We start from the raw sequence: 17,172 nt of genomic DNA on the forward strand, positions 1-17,172 counted from the left end.
CTATCTGAATCCATAGAAAAAGACTACCTACCTCGTTTTTGGAGTAAGGATGAAGGGAGACTTTCTTTTTATTCTAGATGTTCCTATGTTTTTTGCATTTTTAAGCTACCACATCTGTTCATGTACTATATTACTTTATAACAAATAAGAAAGCATTAAGATTTCTTGTCCCATTATTTCATAGATGGAGGCCCAGGGAAGGCAGAGACCTTCCCTAAGCCATGCTTTTGACAGTGTTGGCCAGCACTGTAGCTCTGACCTTGACCCCTCCCAAAGATCCTTCCTTTGCTACCCAGTGGCATAGTTCTGGGGCCAAGAGAGGAGCACCTGTGGCTTCCCAGGTGGGGGGTGGATGGAGAAATGGGCTTTGGGCTGCCTGGTGGAGGGAGAAGGCCCACCTGTGTGGAGAGATGTCCTCTTCCTGGGAGAAATCACCAGTGAGCTGAGAAGGCAATTCTTTATCACTGATTGTCCTGGCATCCTTGCCCTAGCTTCAAGTCCTGCCAGGCAGCCCATGATCTACTACCTTTAGAAATGCTGCTGAGAATAGCCACCTTTGGCTAAGTGCTCACTGGGTACCTCCTCTGGTGCAGTTTGCTGGGTGTGCTGACCTACTTTGACCTGGAAGACACTATAGCCCAGTGGTTGACACCATCACCAAGGCCAGACTCCCCCACTGCTGCTCCCTACCTCAATGACCTTGGGTGGGTTATTTCGCCTCTCCGGATCTCAGTCTCTCACCTATAAATGACACTAATAGCACCTCCCGATGGGGCCACTGAGTGTTCAAATAAAGTGCTCAGACCCCCAAATGAAAACAACCCCAATGTCCATTGATGGATGAATAGATGAACAAATTGTGATCTGTCCTCCAAATGATACACACTACAATATGGGTGGACTTTGAAAATATTATGCTAAGTGAAAGAAGACAGACACAAAAGGCCCCACACTGTGATTCATTCATATGAAATGTCCTGAACAGGCAAATTTATAGAGATAGATACAGATTAGTAGTTACCTAGAACTTTGGGGTTGGGCAGGGGGATATAGGGAGTGACTGCTAATGGGTAAGGAATTTCCCTTGTGGGTGGTGATGATTGTGTACTTTTGTGAATATAGTAAGTCCTTGTTTGACGTCACTAATAGGTTTTTGGAAATTGTGACTTTAATTGATACGTAACTACAGTAACTACATAGTAATAACATATGCGGCAGGTGCTTGAATAATGTTTCCTTCAATGGCATTTTTGTTATGACATTGATGAGAAAAATGTCATTTTGCATAAACTTGCAGTTTCCAAGAACTTATCAATTCTGTTAAAAGAGGACGTATTCTATACTGAAATATCCCTGAACTGTGAACTTTAAAGGGGTAGTACATAAATTATATTAAGAAAAAAATGTAGCAAAAAAGTAAATAAGGCATGAATGAAGACATTGGTGTACAAGTGTGTCATACAGTGTTATTTTATTGGTGGTGCAGGGGAGGACAAAAATCCTTTCCTCTATCCTCTTATATTCTGTAACTGGAGCCTGCAAATTAAAGTGACAAAAGCCATAGAAATTTTATTTGCTATTAATGCCTTATTTTTTATGTGCATGAAGGCCTTCATAGAAAAGAAGTGAGGACCCAAAGAGGCAGTTAGACTTGGGCTGGCATACCATTTCAACAAAAGGTGATAAATTTGTTTAGAAGTGACAAAGAAAGGGGGCTGGGCCTCTAGTGGTGGCAAATTGTGGGAAGGTAAATATGTGGGGGAAATTAATGGAGCATGAGGGTTATTTCAGTAAGCTTTATGCAGACTCATCGTGGTGCTGACTTAGTCTTCGGTACTAATGGCTGTTCTCTTTTTGGTACAGGAAAGGGGTTAATGAAGACATTCGTGTACAAGGGGAGAAGTATCTTCACAAAGGGAAACTGAAATCCTGCGTTTAGACAGTAGGGGGAAGGCAAAAGCTCTTCCTACACGACCTGCTTCTTAATTAATTAAATTAATCAATTAATTAATTTATTTATTTTTGAGACACAGTCCCATTATGTTGCCCTCGGCAGAGTACCATGGCATCACAGCTCACAGCAACCTTAAATTCTTGGGCTTAAGCGATTCTCTTGCCCCAGCCTCCCAAGTAGCTAAGACTATAGGCGCCCGCCACAATGCCCAGCTATTCTTAATTAATTTTAGCTCAAAACAATTCTTATGTGAAAGTGCCATATTTTCTGGTGGGAATTTCTGATCTCCTTCAGTGGGAAATTGGACAAACTTAAATATATACCTATGGGGTAGCAAAGGCATTATGGTACAGCCTTATAATGATATATTATGTAGCCATGAATAAAATCTTATTTTTGAAAATTTTTCAAAAGATTAAATATAGTACTTAGGACATTATCTGATGCATATTTCAGTGCCACGTTGAGTGTCAGCTGTTGTAGATGAACTTCCGGTCAACTCTGTAAGGTCAGGCCTCTCATTCCCATATGGCAGATGAGGAAAGTGAGGCTCAGAGAAGGGCATGAAGTGACTACACTGCCCTTCTGGGGGTCTGCTGTCTGGGAGGGGCAGAGTATTGGTGGGGGAGTCTGAGGCCATCCTGCCTGTCCTTTCCAGTTGCAAGGCCTTGGTCAGCTCATCCCTGTACCACTCTGCACCTCCGTTGCCATCTGTGACCCGTGAGGAAGGGCTAATGGTGTTGTTGGGAAGCTTCTCTGAGCGTGTGCAACCAGCATGACACTCGCTGGTGATGCTGGTACCTGGCTTCTGGGACAGGGCCCAGGAGACAGAACTGGGACCAAACAGGAGAAGGCCCCAGAGAGACAGGGTCACTTCCCACAGAAGTAGTGAACCACATGTCCATCAGGGTGATCCGTAGGCCGAGGAGATGATTGGAGCAGAGGTGTAGTCTTTCCCTCTGGCAAGTCCTTATTCCATTCAGTGTCCCCAGGCCCCGTTTTAGCCCACCGTCCTTAGGAAAGGCACCCCATCTCCCAATGGCCTCAGTTTCCCTTGCTGAACCAAAACAGCACGGTGGTTATGATTAATAGAGTTTTGGAGCCCAGATTGGGTACAAATCTTGGCTTCCATGATTTTGCTTTCTTTTCTTCTTCTTCTTTTTTTTTTTTTTTGAGACAGTCTCACTTTGTCACCCTTGGTAGAGTGCTGTGGTGTCTCAGCTCACAGCAACCTCAAACTCTTGGGCTCAAGCAATCTTCTTGCCTCAGTCTCCCAAGTAGCTGGAACTACAGGTGCCCGTCACAACTCCTGGCTACTTTTTTGTTGCAGTTGTCATTGTTTAGCAGGCCTGGGCCACCCTTGGTGCATGTGGCTGGTGCCATAACCACTGTGCTATAGGTGCCAAGCCCATGATTTTGCTTTCTGATTGCATGAGCCTGGGCAAGGAAACTCCCCTCTCTGAGACTCAGTTTCCTCATCTGCAAAATGGAGATGGTAACAGTACATACCCCACTGGTCCTGGTGAGGATTAGATGATAAGTAAACACAACACATTCACTGGTACTCAGTGCACTAGCAGGGCCTGGCACCCTGAGACTGTCAGTATTGCTGTTACTAGGATTGTTTTATTAGCTAAGAAGGAGCTGGAGGACATGTGTGTGCCTGGAGGCCAGGGGCTGCCCCCACCCTGCCTCAGTTCCTGCCCCCATCTCCCGGCCTGCAATTGCCCTCACTGCCTTCAGCACCAAGCAAGTGACAGGCTGGGCCAGTGGCGTCCTGGCAGGCCTGTCCTGGCAGCTGCTCCTATGAGGTGAGGCCCTGTGAGCAGCAGAGAATTAATTAGGCTGCATTCCTCTTCCAGGGCTCCCGGCAGGCCTGCACACAGCCCCCTTCTGAGCTGCTGAGGGCTCTTGGCTCAGATCCCTGGCAGGCCAAGGTGAGGCCCACATTCTGCTCTCCCCAAGAGGGGCTAGGAGGGCCCTACTGGGGAGGGAGGCCCTGGCTGAGGAGGGGCCAACGATAAGCTCCCATGCTGGCTCTCCCTTGCTGAGCAACCTTCACTGGCTCCCCATTACTCAAATTCAAATTGTTGGCATTGGGTGCTACTCCCAGGCTGGTCCTGCTGATCAGGCTACTGCCTCTCCCTGGACTCTTCCACACTTCGGCCAGATATGCCTTGCACCCTGCCCTGACACCCTTCCCTGCACTGTCCCCCTGCTGTGACACCCTTCCCTGCACTGTCCCCCTGCTGTGACACCCTTCCCTGCACTGTCCACCTGCTGTGACACCCTTCCTTGCACTGTCCCCCGATCCAAGCCCCTCCCTTTCACCGCCCCCCTGCTCTGACGCCCTCCTTTGCACCATCCCCCTCCTCTGATGCCCACCCTTGCACTGTCCACTTGCTGTGATGCCCTTTATTGCACTGTCCCCCTGCTCTGATGCCCTCCCTTGCACCTACCCCCTCCTCTGATGCCCGTCCTTGCACCATCCCCCTCTTCTGATGCCCTTCCTTGCACTGTCCCCCTCCTCTGATGACCTTCCTTGCACTGTCCCCCTCCTCTGATGCCCTTCTTTACACTGTCCCCCTCCTCTGATGCCCTTCCTTGCACTGTCCCCCTGCTCTGATGCCCTTCCTAGCACTGTCCCCTCCTCTGATGCCCTTCCTTGCACTTTCCCCCTCCTCTGATGCCCTTCCTTGCACTGTCCCCCTCCTCTGATGCCCTTCCTTGCACGGTCCCCCTCCTCTGATGCCCTTCCTTGCAACATCCCCCTCCTCTGATGCCCTTCCTTGCACTGTCCCCTCCTCTGATGCCCTTCCTTGCACTGTCCCCCTCCTCTGATGCCCTTCCTTGCACTGTCCCCCACCTCTGATGCCCTTCCTTGCACTGTCGCCCTCCTCTGATGCCCTTCCTTGCAACATCCCCCTCCTCTGATGCCCTCCCTTGCACTGTCCCCCTCCTCTGACGCCCTCCCTTGCACTGTCCCCTCGTCTGATGCCCTTCCTTGCACTGTCCCCCTCCTCTGATGCCCTTCCTTACACTTTCCCCCTCCTCTGATGCCCTTCCTTGCACTGTCCACTCCTCTGATGCCCTTCCTTGCACTTTCCCCCTCCTCTGATGCCCTTCCTTGCACTGTCCCCTCCTCTGATGCCCTTCCTTGCACTGTCCCCCTCCTCTGATGCCCTCCCTTGCACTGTCCCCTCCACTGATGCCCTTCCTTGCACTGTCCCCTCGTCTGATGCCCTCCCTTGCACTGTCCCCTCCTCTGATGCCCTTCCTTGCACTGACCCTCGTCTGATGCCCTCCCTTGCACTGTCCCCTCCTCTGATGCCCTCCCTTGCACTGTCCCCTCCTCTGATGCCCTTCCTTGCACTGTCCCCCTCCTCTGATGCCCTTCCTTGCACTGTCCCCCTCCTCTGATGCCCTTCCTTGCACTGTCCCCTCCTCTGATGCCCTTCCTTGCAACATCCCCGTCCTCTGATGCCCTTCCTTGCACTGTCCCCTCCTCTGATGCCCTTCCTTGCAACATCCCCCTTCTCTGATGCCCTTCCTTGCACTGTCCCCTCCTCCGATGCCCTTCCTTGCAACATCCCCGTCCTCTGATGCCCTTCCTTGCACTGTCCCCTCCTCTGATGCCCTTCCTTGCACTGTCCCCCAGCTCTGATGTCCTTCCTTGCACTGTCCCCTCCTCTGATGCCCTTCCTTGCACTGTCCCCCTCCTCTGATGCCCTTCCTTGCACTGTCCTCTCCTCTGATGCCCTTCCTTGCACTGTCCCCACCTCTGATGCCCTTCCTTGCACTGTCCCCTCCTCTGATGCCCTTCCTTGCACTGTCCCCTCCTCTGATGCCCTTCCTTGCAACATCCCCCTCCTCTGATGCCCTTCCTTGCAACATCCCCCTCCTCTGATGCCCTTCCTTGCACTTTCCCCCTCCTCTGATGCCCTTCCTTGCACTGTCCCCTCCTCTGATGCCCTTCCTTGCACTGTCCCCTCCTCTGATGCCCTTCCTTGCACTGTCCCCCTCCTCTGATGCCCTTCCTTGCACTGTCCCCTCCTCTGATGCCCTTCCTTGCACTGTCCCCCTCCTCTGATGCCCTTCCTTGCACTGTCCCCCTCCTCTGATGCCCTTCCTTGCACTGTCCCCTCCTCTGATGCCCTTCCTTGCACTGTCCCCCTCCTCTGATGCCCTTCCTTGCACTGTCCCCACCTCTGATGCCCTTCCTTGCACTGTCCCCTCCTCTCATGCCCTTCCTTGCACTGTCCCCTCCTCTGATGCCCTTCCTTGCACTGTCCCCCTCCTCTGATGCCCTTCCTTGCACTGTCCCCACCTCTGATGCCCTTCCTTGCACTGTCCCCTCCTCTCATGCCCTTCCTTGCACTGTCCCCTCCTCTGATGCCCTTCCTTGCACTGTCCCCCTCCTCTGATGCCCTTCCTTGCACTGTCCCCACCTCTGATGCCCTTCCTTGCACTGTCCCCTCCTCTCATGCCCTTCCTTGCACTGTCCCCTCCTCTGATGCCCTTCCTTGCAACATCCCCCTCCTCTGATGCCCTTCCTTGCAACATCCCCCTCCTCTGATGCCCTTCCTTGCACTGTCCCCTCCTCCGATGCCCTTCCTTGCAACATCCCCGTCCTCTGATGCCCTTCCTTGCACTGTCCCCTCCTCCGATGCCCTTCCTTGCACTGTCCCCTCCTCTGATGCCCTTCCTTGCAACATCCCCCTCCTCTGATGTCCTTCCTTGCACTGTCCCATCCTCTGATGCCCTTCCTTGCAACATCCCCGTCCTCTGATGCCCTTCCTTGCACTGTCCCCTCCTCTGATGCCCTTCCTTGCACTGTCCCCTCCTCTGATGCCCTTCCTTGCAACATCCCCCTACTCTGATGCCCTTCCTTGCACTGTCCCCTCCTCCGATGCCCTTCCTTGCAACATCCCCGTCCTCTGATGCCCTTCCTTGCACTGTCCCCTCCTCTGATGCCCTTCCTTGCAACATCCCCCTTCTCTGATGCCCTTCCTTGCACTGTCCCCTCCTCCGATGCCCTTCCTTGCAACATCCCCGTCCTCTGATGCCCTTCCTTGCACTGTCCCCTCCTCTGATGCCCTTCCTTGCACTGTCCCCTCCTCTGATGCCCTTCCTTGCAACATCCCCCTCCTCTGATGCCCTTCCTTGCCGTGTCCCCTCCTCCGATCCCCTTCCTTGCACCGTCCTCCTGCTCTGATGCCCTTCCTTGCACCGTCCCCCTCCTCTGATGCCCTTCCTTGCCGTGTCCCCTCCTCTGATGCCCTTCCTTGCACCGTCCTCCTGTTCTGATGCCCTTCCTTGCACCGTCCTCCTGCTCTGATGCCCTTCCTTGCACTGTCCTCCTGCTCTGATGCCCTTCCTTGCAACATCCCCCTCCTCTGATGCCCTTCCTTGCACCGTCCTCCTGCTCTGATGCCCTTCCTTGCAACATCCCCCTCCTCCGATGCCCTTCCTTGCACCATCCCCCAGCTCTGATGTCCTTCCTTGCACCGTCCCCCTCCTCTGATGTGCTTTCCCTCAACTCATGCAAATCCCACCCATCATTCAACACTCCCTGCCCCCAGCTAGAAGTCCAGCTCATAATGTATGTCACCTCCTGTCTCTTTACTTTGCTTTTGTCTGTCTTCCCTGCCATCCTGCAAGACCCTTGAGGACAGCAAGTATGGTTCCCAGAGACACAGGATGGTGGTGGTGGAAGGCATTTCAGGTATGGTCACATGTCTCCTGGGAGACATTTCCTGAGGCTATGGGTGGGGTGTGACTATGATGTAGGTCTCCCCTGTCTAAAGCACCTCCCATGCAGGCTGCACAGGGTACTCCAGGCTCAAGAGTGCACGCTCATTCCTGCCTGCCCTCTCCAGCCTTTCCCAGGTCCCTCCTTCATTTAATCCTTGAAAGAGGCTGGGATAGTGCCCTTCCTAAGAAGAAGGAAACCTTCCCTCATGTTGTCCCCTTTGCCTGGAACCCTCTTCTCCACCCTACTCTTTCACTTGAATGACTCCCTAGATGTCACCCTTTCCAGAAAGGTACCCTGGGCTCCCCTAACAGGGGGTCTATCACAGGGTGTATGTTTCCTATTAAAGAAGTAAGACAGAACAGACATTAACAGTCTGGGGTTTAAATCCCAGCTAAGCTTCTTGCTAATGTGACTTTGAGCAAGTTATTTAACCTCTCTGTGCCTCAGTTACCTCTTGTATTAAATGGGAATAAAAATGATAGAACTTATGTGAAGTTGTTGTAATGAACCAAGGATTTAATATATAGAAAGTGCTTAATAAATATTAGCTATCATTTTTATCTTAATATTAACAGTGTTTTCTTGAATGGCTTGCCTCTTGGCCTTCGAGGGCAGAGGCTGTGTCTGTTTTGCTCACAAGAGTCTTTCCAGAGGTGATTATTCATAACTGTTGAATGAATGCATGGCCATGTTCCAATGATTTATCACTCTGATAGGCAAATGACTTTTCTGAAATGAAAACCCAGCTCTCTGGACTCTATTTTCTATAATGGGCGAGGAGAGAATTCCCAGGGGCTCTTTCCCGAGGGAGGGGTAGGGAGAGACAGCAGCAGCCTGTCAGCATCCTCGCTGTGGCAGGAGCAGGCTGCACAGCTGCAAACACAGAACCCAGCTGCTCTCTGCCTCAGCAGCCTTCTGTTTGGGTAACCCGGATAAATCTGGGTCATCCTGTGCCCCCTTCTGGCCTATCTTTGCCTAGTGTTCCAATCAAAAGGAACACATATTTGGTTCAAAAAGCTTTGAAAAACACCTACCCTATATTTACTGAAAAGGAGAGATTTTTGTCCCACAAAACCCAAGCTTCCTGAAATTTAGGCATGCTTCTTCCCAGGCTTCCATTTGGTCTGACAGCTGCTTCTCACCAATTTTCTCTGCTCCTTCCCAAACTCTAGCCCACTTTCTCCTACCCTGCTGGGGTCCCAGGTACCTAGAGTATAGTCTAGAAGCAGGTATAGATTTGGGGCACACATGACCCCATAGTCCTGCAAATTTGTCCCATAGGAAGAGATATGGCTGGATAAGGGCTTGAGCAGGACCCCCTAAAGTTCAGGCCCCTGTTTCCTAGGAAGAAGGATCTAAGGGACTAAGGGGCTGCAACATCAACATGGCCTGTCCCTGCCTCCTTGGGCCCCCTCTCTGCCTTTAATTATCTCCATTGCTTGATCATGTGGGTCACTGATCTCTGACCCCGCCCAAGGGCCACTGGGGTCTGTGCTGAGGGTTGGGAATGTCTGCTTCCCACACACTCTCTGCCAGGATTCCCTCATGCCTCCACTGTAGCTGCAGTCCTGGGGCTGCCCCAGCTCGCGGCCTGGCTGGCCATCAGCTGTTGCTTTGTTTTTCAAGGGGCAGGGCCATTTTGAATGGGATGTTGTGATGCCAGGGAGTGAGGATCCCCTGGCATCAGGCTCAGCTGGGTTTGGGGAGGTGTGCTCCTGCCCTGGGCTGGAGTGGGCAGTAAGGAGCTGGGCCAATCTCATCACACCAGCCCTCACCACCCAGGAGGCACTGAGGACCCCCCAGTGCTGGTGGGGACTTTGCTTCCCTATCTTGTCATTCTTCTCAGCCCTGACTTATTCCAAGTGCCTGGCTCTGCGCAGGTGCCCTGCTGCTCACAGAACTTTCATAGCTCCCCAAGGCCCACAGAGGAAGTCCAGGCTCCCAACTTAGGCTTCCAAAGCTTTCTGGCTTCACCTCCTGCTCTTCTCCCCTTGCTTTGTTCCAGTCACCTGGGTTCCTCCAGAGGACCCTCCTTTGTCACTTCCACACCTTCACCCTACCTGGAATTCCTTCTATTTTCTTTCTGTTTATTCGAGTCCTTTGAGTCTTCCTTTTTATTTCATGTCATCTTTTGAGGCCACAGGAGCAGCACCTTTATCCAGGGTCTCTCTTTAACCATCCTCCTCCACCCCAGACAGCCCCCATCTCCCTCCCTCTCCTCTGGACCTCTTATGTGGTCTCTGCCACTCACCATATGATCACAGCTGGCAGCTGACAGGCAGCCTCTGTCCCCTCCCAGTCCCTGGGCTGAGCCTCGTATTGTAAAAGGTGCTTATACCAGCCCTGTGAGGTAGGGACTACTGTTTCCCATTTTCTAGATAAAAGACTGAGGCGTAGAAAGAGAAAGATTTGTTCAAGGTGGCATAAGGTGGTGAACCATGAATTCGATCAACAGATATTTATTTTGCACATACAAACTACAGACTCTGGAGCTCATGTACCTGGATTCCAATTCTGATGCCACTATTTACCAGCTGTGTGAACTGAGGAAAGTCACTTGCCTTCTCTGTGTGTCAATTTCCTAATCTGTTAAATGGGGAACAATGAAAGTACTATGTCATAGGGTTGTTGTGAGGATAAAGTGAGCTCATCTGGATAAAGTGCGTATCTGTAGTAGGAGCTCAATACATGTCAACATGTCATTCTTCCACAAGGGGCTCAGAGCTGGCTTTGTGGACAGGGCAGGATTAGAGCAGTGCATAAATCATTATTGCTCGGTCTATAAGTATTTCCTGAGAGCTGGCTCAGGCCACAACCTGCCATCCCAGGGTAGGCCAGCTGTGGGGAAAAGGCACACTCACTTGCTGGGGAATTTGGTGAAGAAGAGGCATTGGGTCCAGGCAGCTGATAGCAGGATTGGCCCTGGCTGCAGACTGTCCCTGGGACTCAGGTGGGTTGCTTCTGTGGTAGGATTAGTGAACCCAGTTAGAGAAGTGTTCACCTCACTTAGTAGGAACCTAACAAGGCCCAAGGTAAGGGGCAAGATCAGGGCCAGGCTATGGCCTCACCACAGTACCCAGCATTGACCACCAGGGCACACATAGCCTTAGAATCCACCTGGCCTCATCCCTCACCGTATAGCTCTGGTAGTCAGCCACGAGTGTGACAGGGCAGCAGGGGCAGAGGTGTCGCTGCATGCTTGTAGTCTTGGCTTCTTCCAAACATGTTCTCAGGAGACAGGCCTGGTCATTAGTTTCAGGCCCAGTGGGAACATAGGTCCTGGATTCCAATATCACAGCTGCAGATGGCAGTCTGGGCACATGACAGGCAAAAGCCCAGAGAAGTCAGGTTAGCGGCCAAAGACACCAGCAAGGGTGGGAATGGAGCCCAGGGCTCCTACCACTCACCCTGGGGACTTTCTCCCCTTCCTTTGTCCCCCTAGCTTCCAAACAGCCCCTTCCTGAGAGGAGTCTCCCATTAGTTCCCTCTCAGCCAGGACAAAATACCAGAGTACCATTTCAGTGTTTATTACAAATACAGGTAAATAATTGAGGGTCTAAAAAAATACATTAAAATAAATAATTGGGATTTCAGACCTCTTGGAGTAAATAAGTTATATACAGACAGGGAAGCAGAGTAGGCCCTTCTCACCAGAAGTGTCCCAAGGGTAGGAAGGTACAAGGACACTGGTGGGAGTGGGGGTTGGAGCGGGTAGATAGGGCCGGCCAGGATGTCAGTTCTTAGGGGACCCATCTAGGGTCTGGCTTAGGCATGAGTGTCCACTGCTGCATGATCACCCCTGATTTGTAGCCCAGGATGCAGCCTCCAGATTTAATGGGCTCCCACATTTTAAAGAGCTCTGGCTCTTTTCAGCAGGGTGGTGGGCCAGCAGCCAGTGCTGGGAGGCCCTCTGCAGTCTGGAGGGCTTTCCTGGGCAGTGTGAGGCCACGGAGGATCCCTCACCAGGACGAGGAGGGCAGAGCTTGTGCCAAGCCCAGCGAGTGGGTCGAGCTGGCTAGAACCAAGACCTGGGCCCACGAGGCAGGCAGAGGGCGCTCCCACGAGCCCTGGGGACTCCTCTTGTCACCCCACTGGCTTCCTTCCCAATGTTTCTCCAGCTCACAGTGCTATCTCTTCCTCCACCTGAAGTGAGTGGGCCTGGGCTTCCTTGCTGCCTTCTGCTGTCGCTTGGCAAAATGGATGTTGGCTGCAGAAATGTCCCTGGGAATCAAGAAAGGTCAGTTTAGCATCTCAGGAGACAGGAACTATCGAAGAGCTCCACGCGAGAGGAAGAGGCAAGTGGAATAGGAGCTCTTGCCCAGATCCGGGGCTCAGAGGGGACCTTGGTCTGAAAACAAGGCCAGCACATCTAGAATAAGCCAGAGCAGGCCTAGAAGTTTCTCTGCTGATAGGAGCTTTAACAAAGCTGATGTTCAACATCACACACTGCTGGGCTGACTGGATGGCCAAGAACAGCTGCTTGTTATCGCTGGTGATCTATCTGTCCTTGTACTTCCATGCCTGGGTCCTGCCCTTCCGTCTAGGTTGTGTACCTTCCCTCTGTCACCCAAACTCCACCTACCGTAGTGTTCATTCTTCAAGGTCCAGCTCAAGGCAGCCCAGCCCAGACAGATATGAGTCCCTGCTGCCCTTTGAACTTGGCTGAGACCCTGGCTAGGACCCTGGTGTCATCCAGGCTGCCACTTTCTGACTCAGAGAGTTCTAGCCTGGGAACTAGGAGGCTGGCTTCAGGTCCCAGCTGTGAGAATGTGGGCAGGGATCTCAGCCTCTCTGAGTCCCTTTCTTGGCCTGTAAAATAAATACAGGCCCGGACTGCTATGAGAATGAGTACAAAGTTGGCAGAAAGCTTTATATACTGTGAAGAGAGTTATGCATTTGCAAAGTCTTATCCTGATTTTTTTCCTCCTCAGACAGCTCCCAAGTGGATACTGGATCCTACCCATCCCACCATCCTGCCTTTTCTATTTTTCTATTTCCTTCCAAAGATGGGAACCCCTGAAGAACAGAGCACCAGCCCTGGCCAGCCAGAGGAGCCCTCCGTGACAGAAGTAGGGACCAGCTGACACCACTGGAGCTCCCAAGGGCACCAGGCCCCTCAGAACCTACTTCACATGTGCCAGCTCACCTAACCTTGCAACAACTTTGAGGATTGATAGCACTATTTTTCTTTTAAAAGCAGGAAACTGGAGCCCAGAAAGTTTTGGTGACAAGCTCCCAGTTTTGGTGGAGGCAGGATTGGGTTCAGATCAGGTGGTCTCTGCTCCAGAGGCCCCTTCAGCCACTCTGCTGCCTGCCTGGATGTGAGTTTCTGTTCTGTTTGCAAATCAGTATGTTTGAATAAACATCATGTGCACCTCCTGGGTGCCAATTCTTGAGCTGAGCCACACTGAGACTATAGGGAGGAGGAGATCCCGTCTAGGCAGCTAGGAGGGACAGCAGGCTGGGCAATTGGCCCTCCAGACCCCAGCACCTCCCAGGTTCATGCTCCATTTACACACAGCATGAACGAACAACCGTATTCCTTCCCAGTTGTGAGCCCTCAAACCCTCTAAAAAGTCTACTTCCAGGTTGGCTGGTAAAAAGTACGTACTGGTAAAAAGCATAGAGTCTAAAGTCAGCCAGATGTGCTGTGTGACTGTGGGCAAATGGCTTTACCTCTCTGAGCCTCAGTCCTGCCTCCCATGGAGAATAAGAGGAATGTGCAAGGCATACAGGAGGTGCTCAATCTGTGCAAGTGCCCCTCACCTTAGCCTCTGGAGGAGCTCTCCTGCAGTGACCCACGTCTTCCCAGTCTGGAACATGTCTGTAGGGGACTTGCTGCTTGGGACTTCCCCGGCTTCAACCCTGAATGAACAGCATTAGGGCCCAAGTGAGGGGCTGTCCAAGGCCTTGGAGCCACCTGGCTGCAGGCCCCGCCCAGCCCCCACCCCACCCCCACCTGCCCTAGGAGCAGATCCATTTCCATCCCCATGCACCTGGCATCCTTCCTTTCCCAGGTAGGGTGGAGACTGAGGAAAACTGAGCTACCTGGAATGTGTTCTTAGCTCAGAAATAGTCAGCTGGGTGGCCAGCCTTTCCCAGAATTCAGCCACCTGCATGCAGGGGAAACTAAGGTAGGGACAGAGACACAGCTTAAACCCCAAGGCAGGGGTTTCTCAGAAACCATTATGGGAACTGGAGCTTGGGATTTTGAAGCAGTTCCTGCTTTCCTGAATACTCTGTGAGGAGGAGGGAAGGAACAAAATCTCCCACCCATTTTACAGATGAGAAAACTGAGGTCCCAGGAAGTTTGGAGATTGGGCAAAAACACTCCCAGTAACTCTATGACAACTTTGGGATGGTTCCCAGATACTTCCCAATTGCAGACATTATTTCTCTTCCTTGAAAATTTCCAAGTCTCTCAAGCCTCAAATCAGAATCCAAAGCCCAGCAGAACTTGACCAGACAGACCAAGGCTGAAGGCCCAGCCCTCATTCTGACTAGCTGAGTGGCCTGATAAGACAAGTCCTGTCCCTTCTCTGGGCCTGTACTGCCTCAGCTGTCACCTGGAGAGCTTCCCTTCTGCCCAGGGTTAAGGGCATAAGTGCTCTCAGAAGCCCCCCAAGCTGAGCAGGGGAAGTGATTTGGGGGTGACCAGTTCCTTGAGTGGATCCTAGGACTCTGCTTACCCCCAACTAGCCACTCTGCTTCTCTGCTGGTCTCCCAGACTCTTTCTCCCAGGGGCAGGTCCAGCATAGCAACTACCCCTTGCCCCTGCAGGCTGGGTGCCCACCTACCTGGGTGTTTGATGGCAGAAGGTGGTACAGGTGGGGTCCTTAGTGCTGGAGCACTCACAGCGCCTTGGCAGGGAGCGGCGCCGGCGTCTTGGCGGGTTTCCCAGGCCGTAAGGAGCTGTCTGTCTGTGGGCAGGCAGCCAGCAAGGTAGTGATGTGCGTGGGGCGGGGGGGCAGAGGGGGGGTGGAGAAAGAGAAGGTTAGATAAACCACAACCATTGGCAAGTGGGGACTGTACATACTACACACTGGGACAGCCACCCATGTCACCACCAGGATGGCAATGAAAAGTGACCAGCCCCTGACCTAAAGAAGTCCCACTAATAAAGTCACAGGCTCCTCCACAAGTGCCAGGTAGCCCTGGAAAGACCCTGCCCCTCTCTGGGCCCAGTTCAGGTCAGGGAGAGCTCCCAGCATGGGGAGAAAGAGGGTGGCACTTGTGGTCCCAGCCGAAGTCAAGAACTGGGAGTCCTCCCAGACAGGACCTCAAGCTGATGGAGCACAGGCTGGTCCCCTGTTCTCAAAGAAGGCTTTCAGCTAGTTTCAGAGGGAGGGAAGATGCTGCATCTCACAGAATTAAACACACAGGCTCACAGCTAAGCTACCCCCACCTGGTCACCAGTTGCCTAGAGGGAGCAACAAATGTGCTTTAGAACATTGACTTAAAAGTATTTGTGTGTGTGAGTGTTCAGGTGGTATTGATTTCAGACTCAGAGGCTGATCAAGGCAGGCCAAGGGAAGGGCAGGGGCCCCGTGGCTGGTCAGACCAGCACCTTTGGGTGACAGAGCTAATTTTAGACTGTGTGGTTGGAGTTGTAATGACTCCAGGTAGACCTAGCATGCAGGGACTGGCAGGGTTCCTGCCCTGAGCGAATGTTTGGATGCGGATTAGCTCCACACACGCTTACGTGCTGGGTTTCTCTTGCCTTTTGCAATTTGGGGAAGGGAAAAAAAAAACCCCACAAACAGAAACTTCAGCTTAAGGTATGCAGTGGCCTGGAGGCAGCGCGGCTGCAGGATGCACAGACAAGGAACAGGAGCAGGTTTCTCACCTGTCATTTGGGGACAACAGCAGTACCTGCCTCATGGGGAGTCTAAGGGGCTCAGGAGAGGATCATGCACATGCCACGCTTGACATAGGGCCTGGCAGAGCCAAGACATGCTGTCATTAACTGTATTATTCTTAGAAGACCATGCAGAGGCAGCATAGCAGAGTGAGTGTGAGCTCTGGCATCCACGGATCAAGCAGGGAGCCTACCATTCACTGCTTCCTGAGTAGTCTTAGGGAAGCCACTTAAGCCCTCTGAGCCTCAGTACTCTGATCTGGAAAATGGAGCCAATACTTTCTTAACAGGCTGTTGAAGAATTCTCAAAAGACAACCCTCCATATTGCTCAGGTGATCCCCACATGAGATTTGAAACAATAACTGGTAACTATAGATACAGCTGAGAGCTGGGCCATGCCAAAGATTCCCCAGAAGGCAGTATTCCCCTACCCTAGCACGCCACCCCAGCAGCCCCCACCTGGATGCCCACAGATGCTCACCCAGGAGTGTTCACCCAGATGATGTCCAGATGGCAGAAATACACACACTCCTTGTCCAGCCAGGAGCTGCAGGAGCAACGGCGAGGCCGCAGGTGGGAGCCTCCACCATGGGGTGAGGGCTCCTGTTGCTCCAGGGTGGCAGCAGCCTGGCTCTGCCCTGCACGCACAGGAAGGAGAGAGAGGCGAGGGGTGGGTTGGTGCGCCTGGCACAGCCCAGGATGGGGAACCCGCCAGCCCCTCCTCTTGCACCACGGAAGAAGTTGCCTCTTTCTGGCTGCTCAGGTGCTCCAGGCCAGCCCAGGGAAGCCCCAGCAGCCCTGTGGGAAGGGCCAGTGGCTGTCCTGTGCTTGGGCACATCTGCTTTTGCAAAGCCCCTGCTGCCTGCCACTGCCACCACCGGGCTCCTGCCCCTGTATGTCCCCAGCTGGCTTGGAGGCAGCGCAGCCCTAGAAAGAGACACCCACGGCCAGACCCAGGGGCTGCAGCAGCAGGTGAGGCCAGGGCGGCTCACCTTCATGCAGGGCCATGAGCAGGGCTACAGCGACTGAGCACCAAGCGGTGGGCACAGAGATCATAGTGGCAGTTCAGTGTGCAGGCTGGACTGGAGCAGCAAGTGCCTGTTGCCAGTGTCTCCCTGCTAAGCTGAGCAGGGAGCTCATTGCCTCGGTGCCCTGGCTGCCTCTTTTAACACCAGGCAGGGCCCCGCCCCTTCTGGTCCAGCCCTGCCCCACCACCAGTGGGATTGAAGCCAGGGACACCGCCTCCTCTCCTGGTGCCTGGCTCGTCCCAGCCTCCACAGGGAGGGGGCCAGGGGAAAGGGGGAGGACCTGCTTCTCCTCCCAGCCTGGAGCACCTCTGGGAGTCCTTAGGCTCCTCTGTCATTCCCACGGGCCCCCTGCAGTCCTGCTTGACTTCCTTAAGTTGCTTCCAAAGTGCCCCAGCCCTCTCCCCACTCTGGCGGCCCCATAGGTATTGCCCAGAGTTGATAGTTTGGAGAGGGAGGTCCCCTGAGCAAAAACCACCCCCTTTTTAAAGGAGACCCTGCTATCAGTCTTGCCTGCCCACTGCCAACCAGGCTGAGGACACCCCTCTGTTGTGTGGGAGGCAGAAGGCCCACTCAAGG

General features: G+C 53.0%; 1 protein-coding gene across 1 annotated transcript; it reads right to left on the reverse strand.

Moving 5' to 3' along the window:
• Positions 1 to 11,229: 11,229 nt before the first annotated feature.
• On the reverse strand, positions 11,230 to 16,706 carry EDN2 (endothelin 2). Its single transcript, XM_053577351.1, has 5 exons — positions 16,561 to 16,706; positions 16,050 to 16,206; positions 14,507 to 14,629; positions 13,476 to 13,574; positions 11,230 to 11,930 (listed from the first exon to the last, which is right to left on the reverse strand). Exons 1-5 carry the CDS (start codon positions 16,622 to 16,624, stop codon positions 11,837 to 11,839), a joined length of 537 nt encoding a protein of 178 aa, XP_053433326.1. The 5' UTR covers positions 16,625 to 16,706; the 3' UTR covers positions 11,230 to 11,836.
• Positions 16,707 to 17,172: the final 466 nt, after the last annotated feature.

Source organism: Nycticebus coucang, chromosome 22, assembly GCF_027406575.1.
Source record: "Nycticebus coucang isolate mNycCou1 chromosome 22, mNycCou1.pri, whole genome shotgun sequence".
NCBI classification, from domain to species: Eukaryota; Metazoa; Chordata; class Mammalia; order Primates; family Lorisidae; genus Nycticebus; species Nycticebus coucang.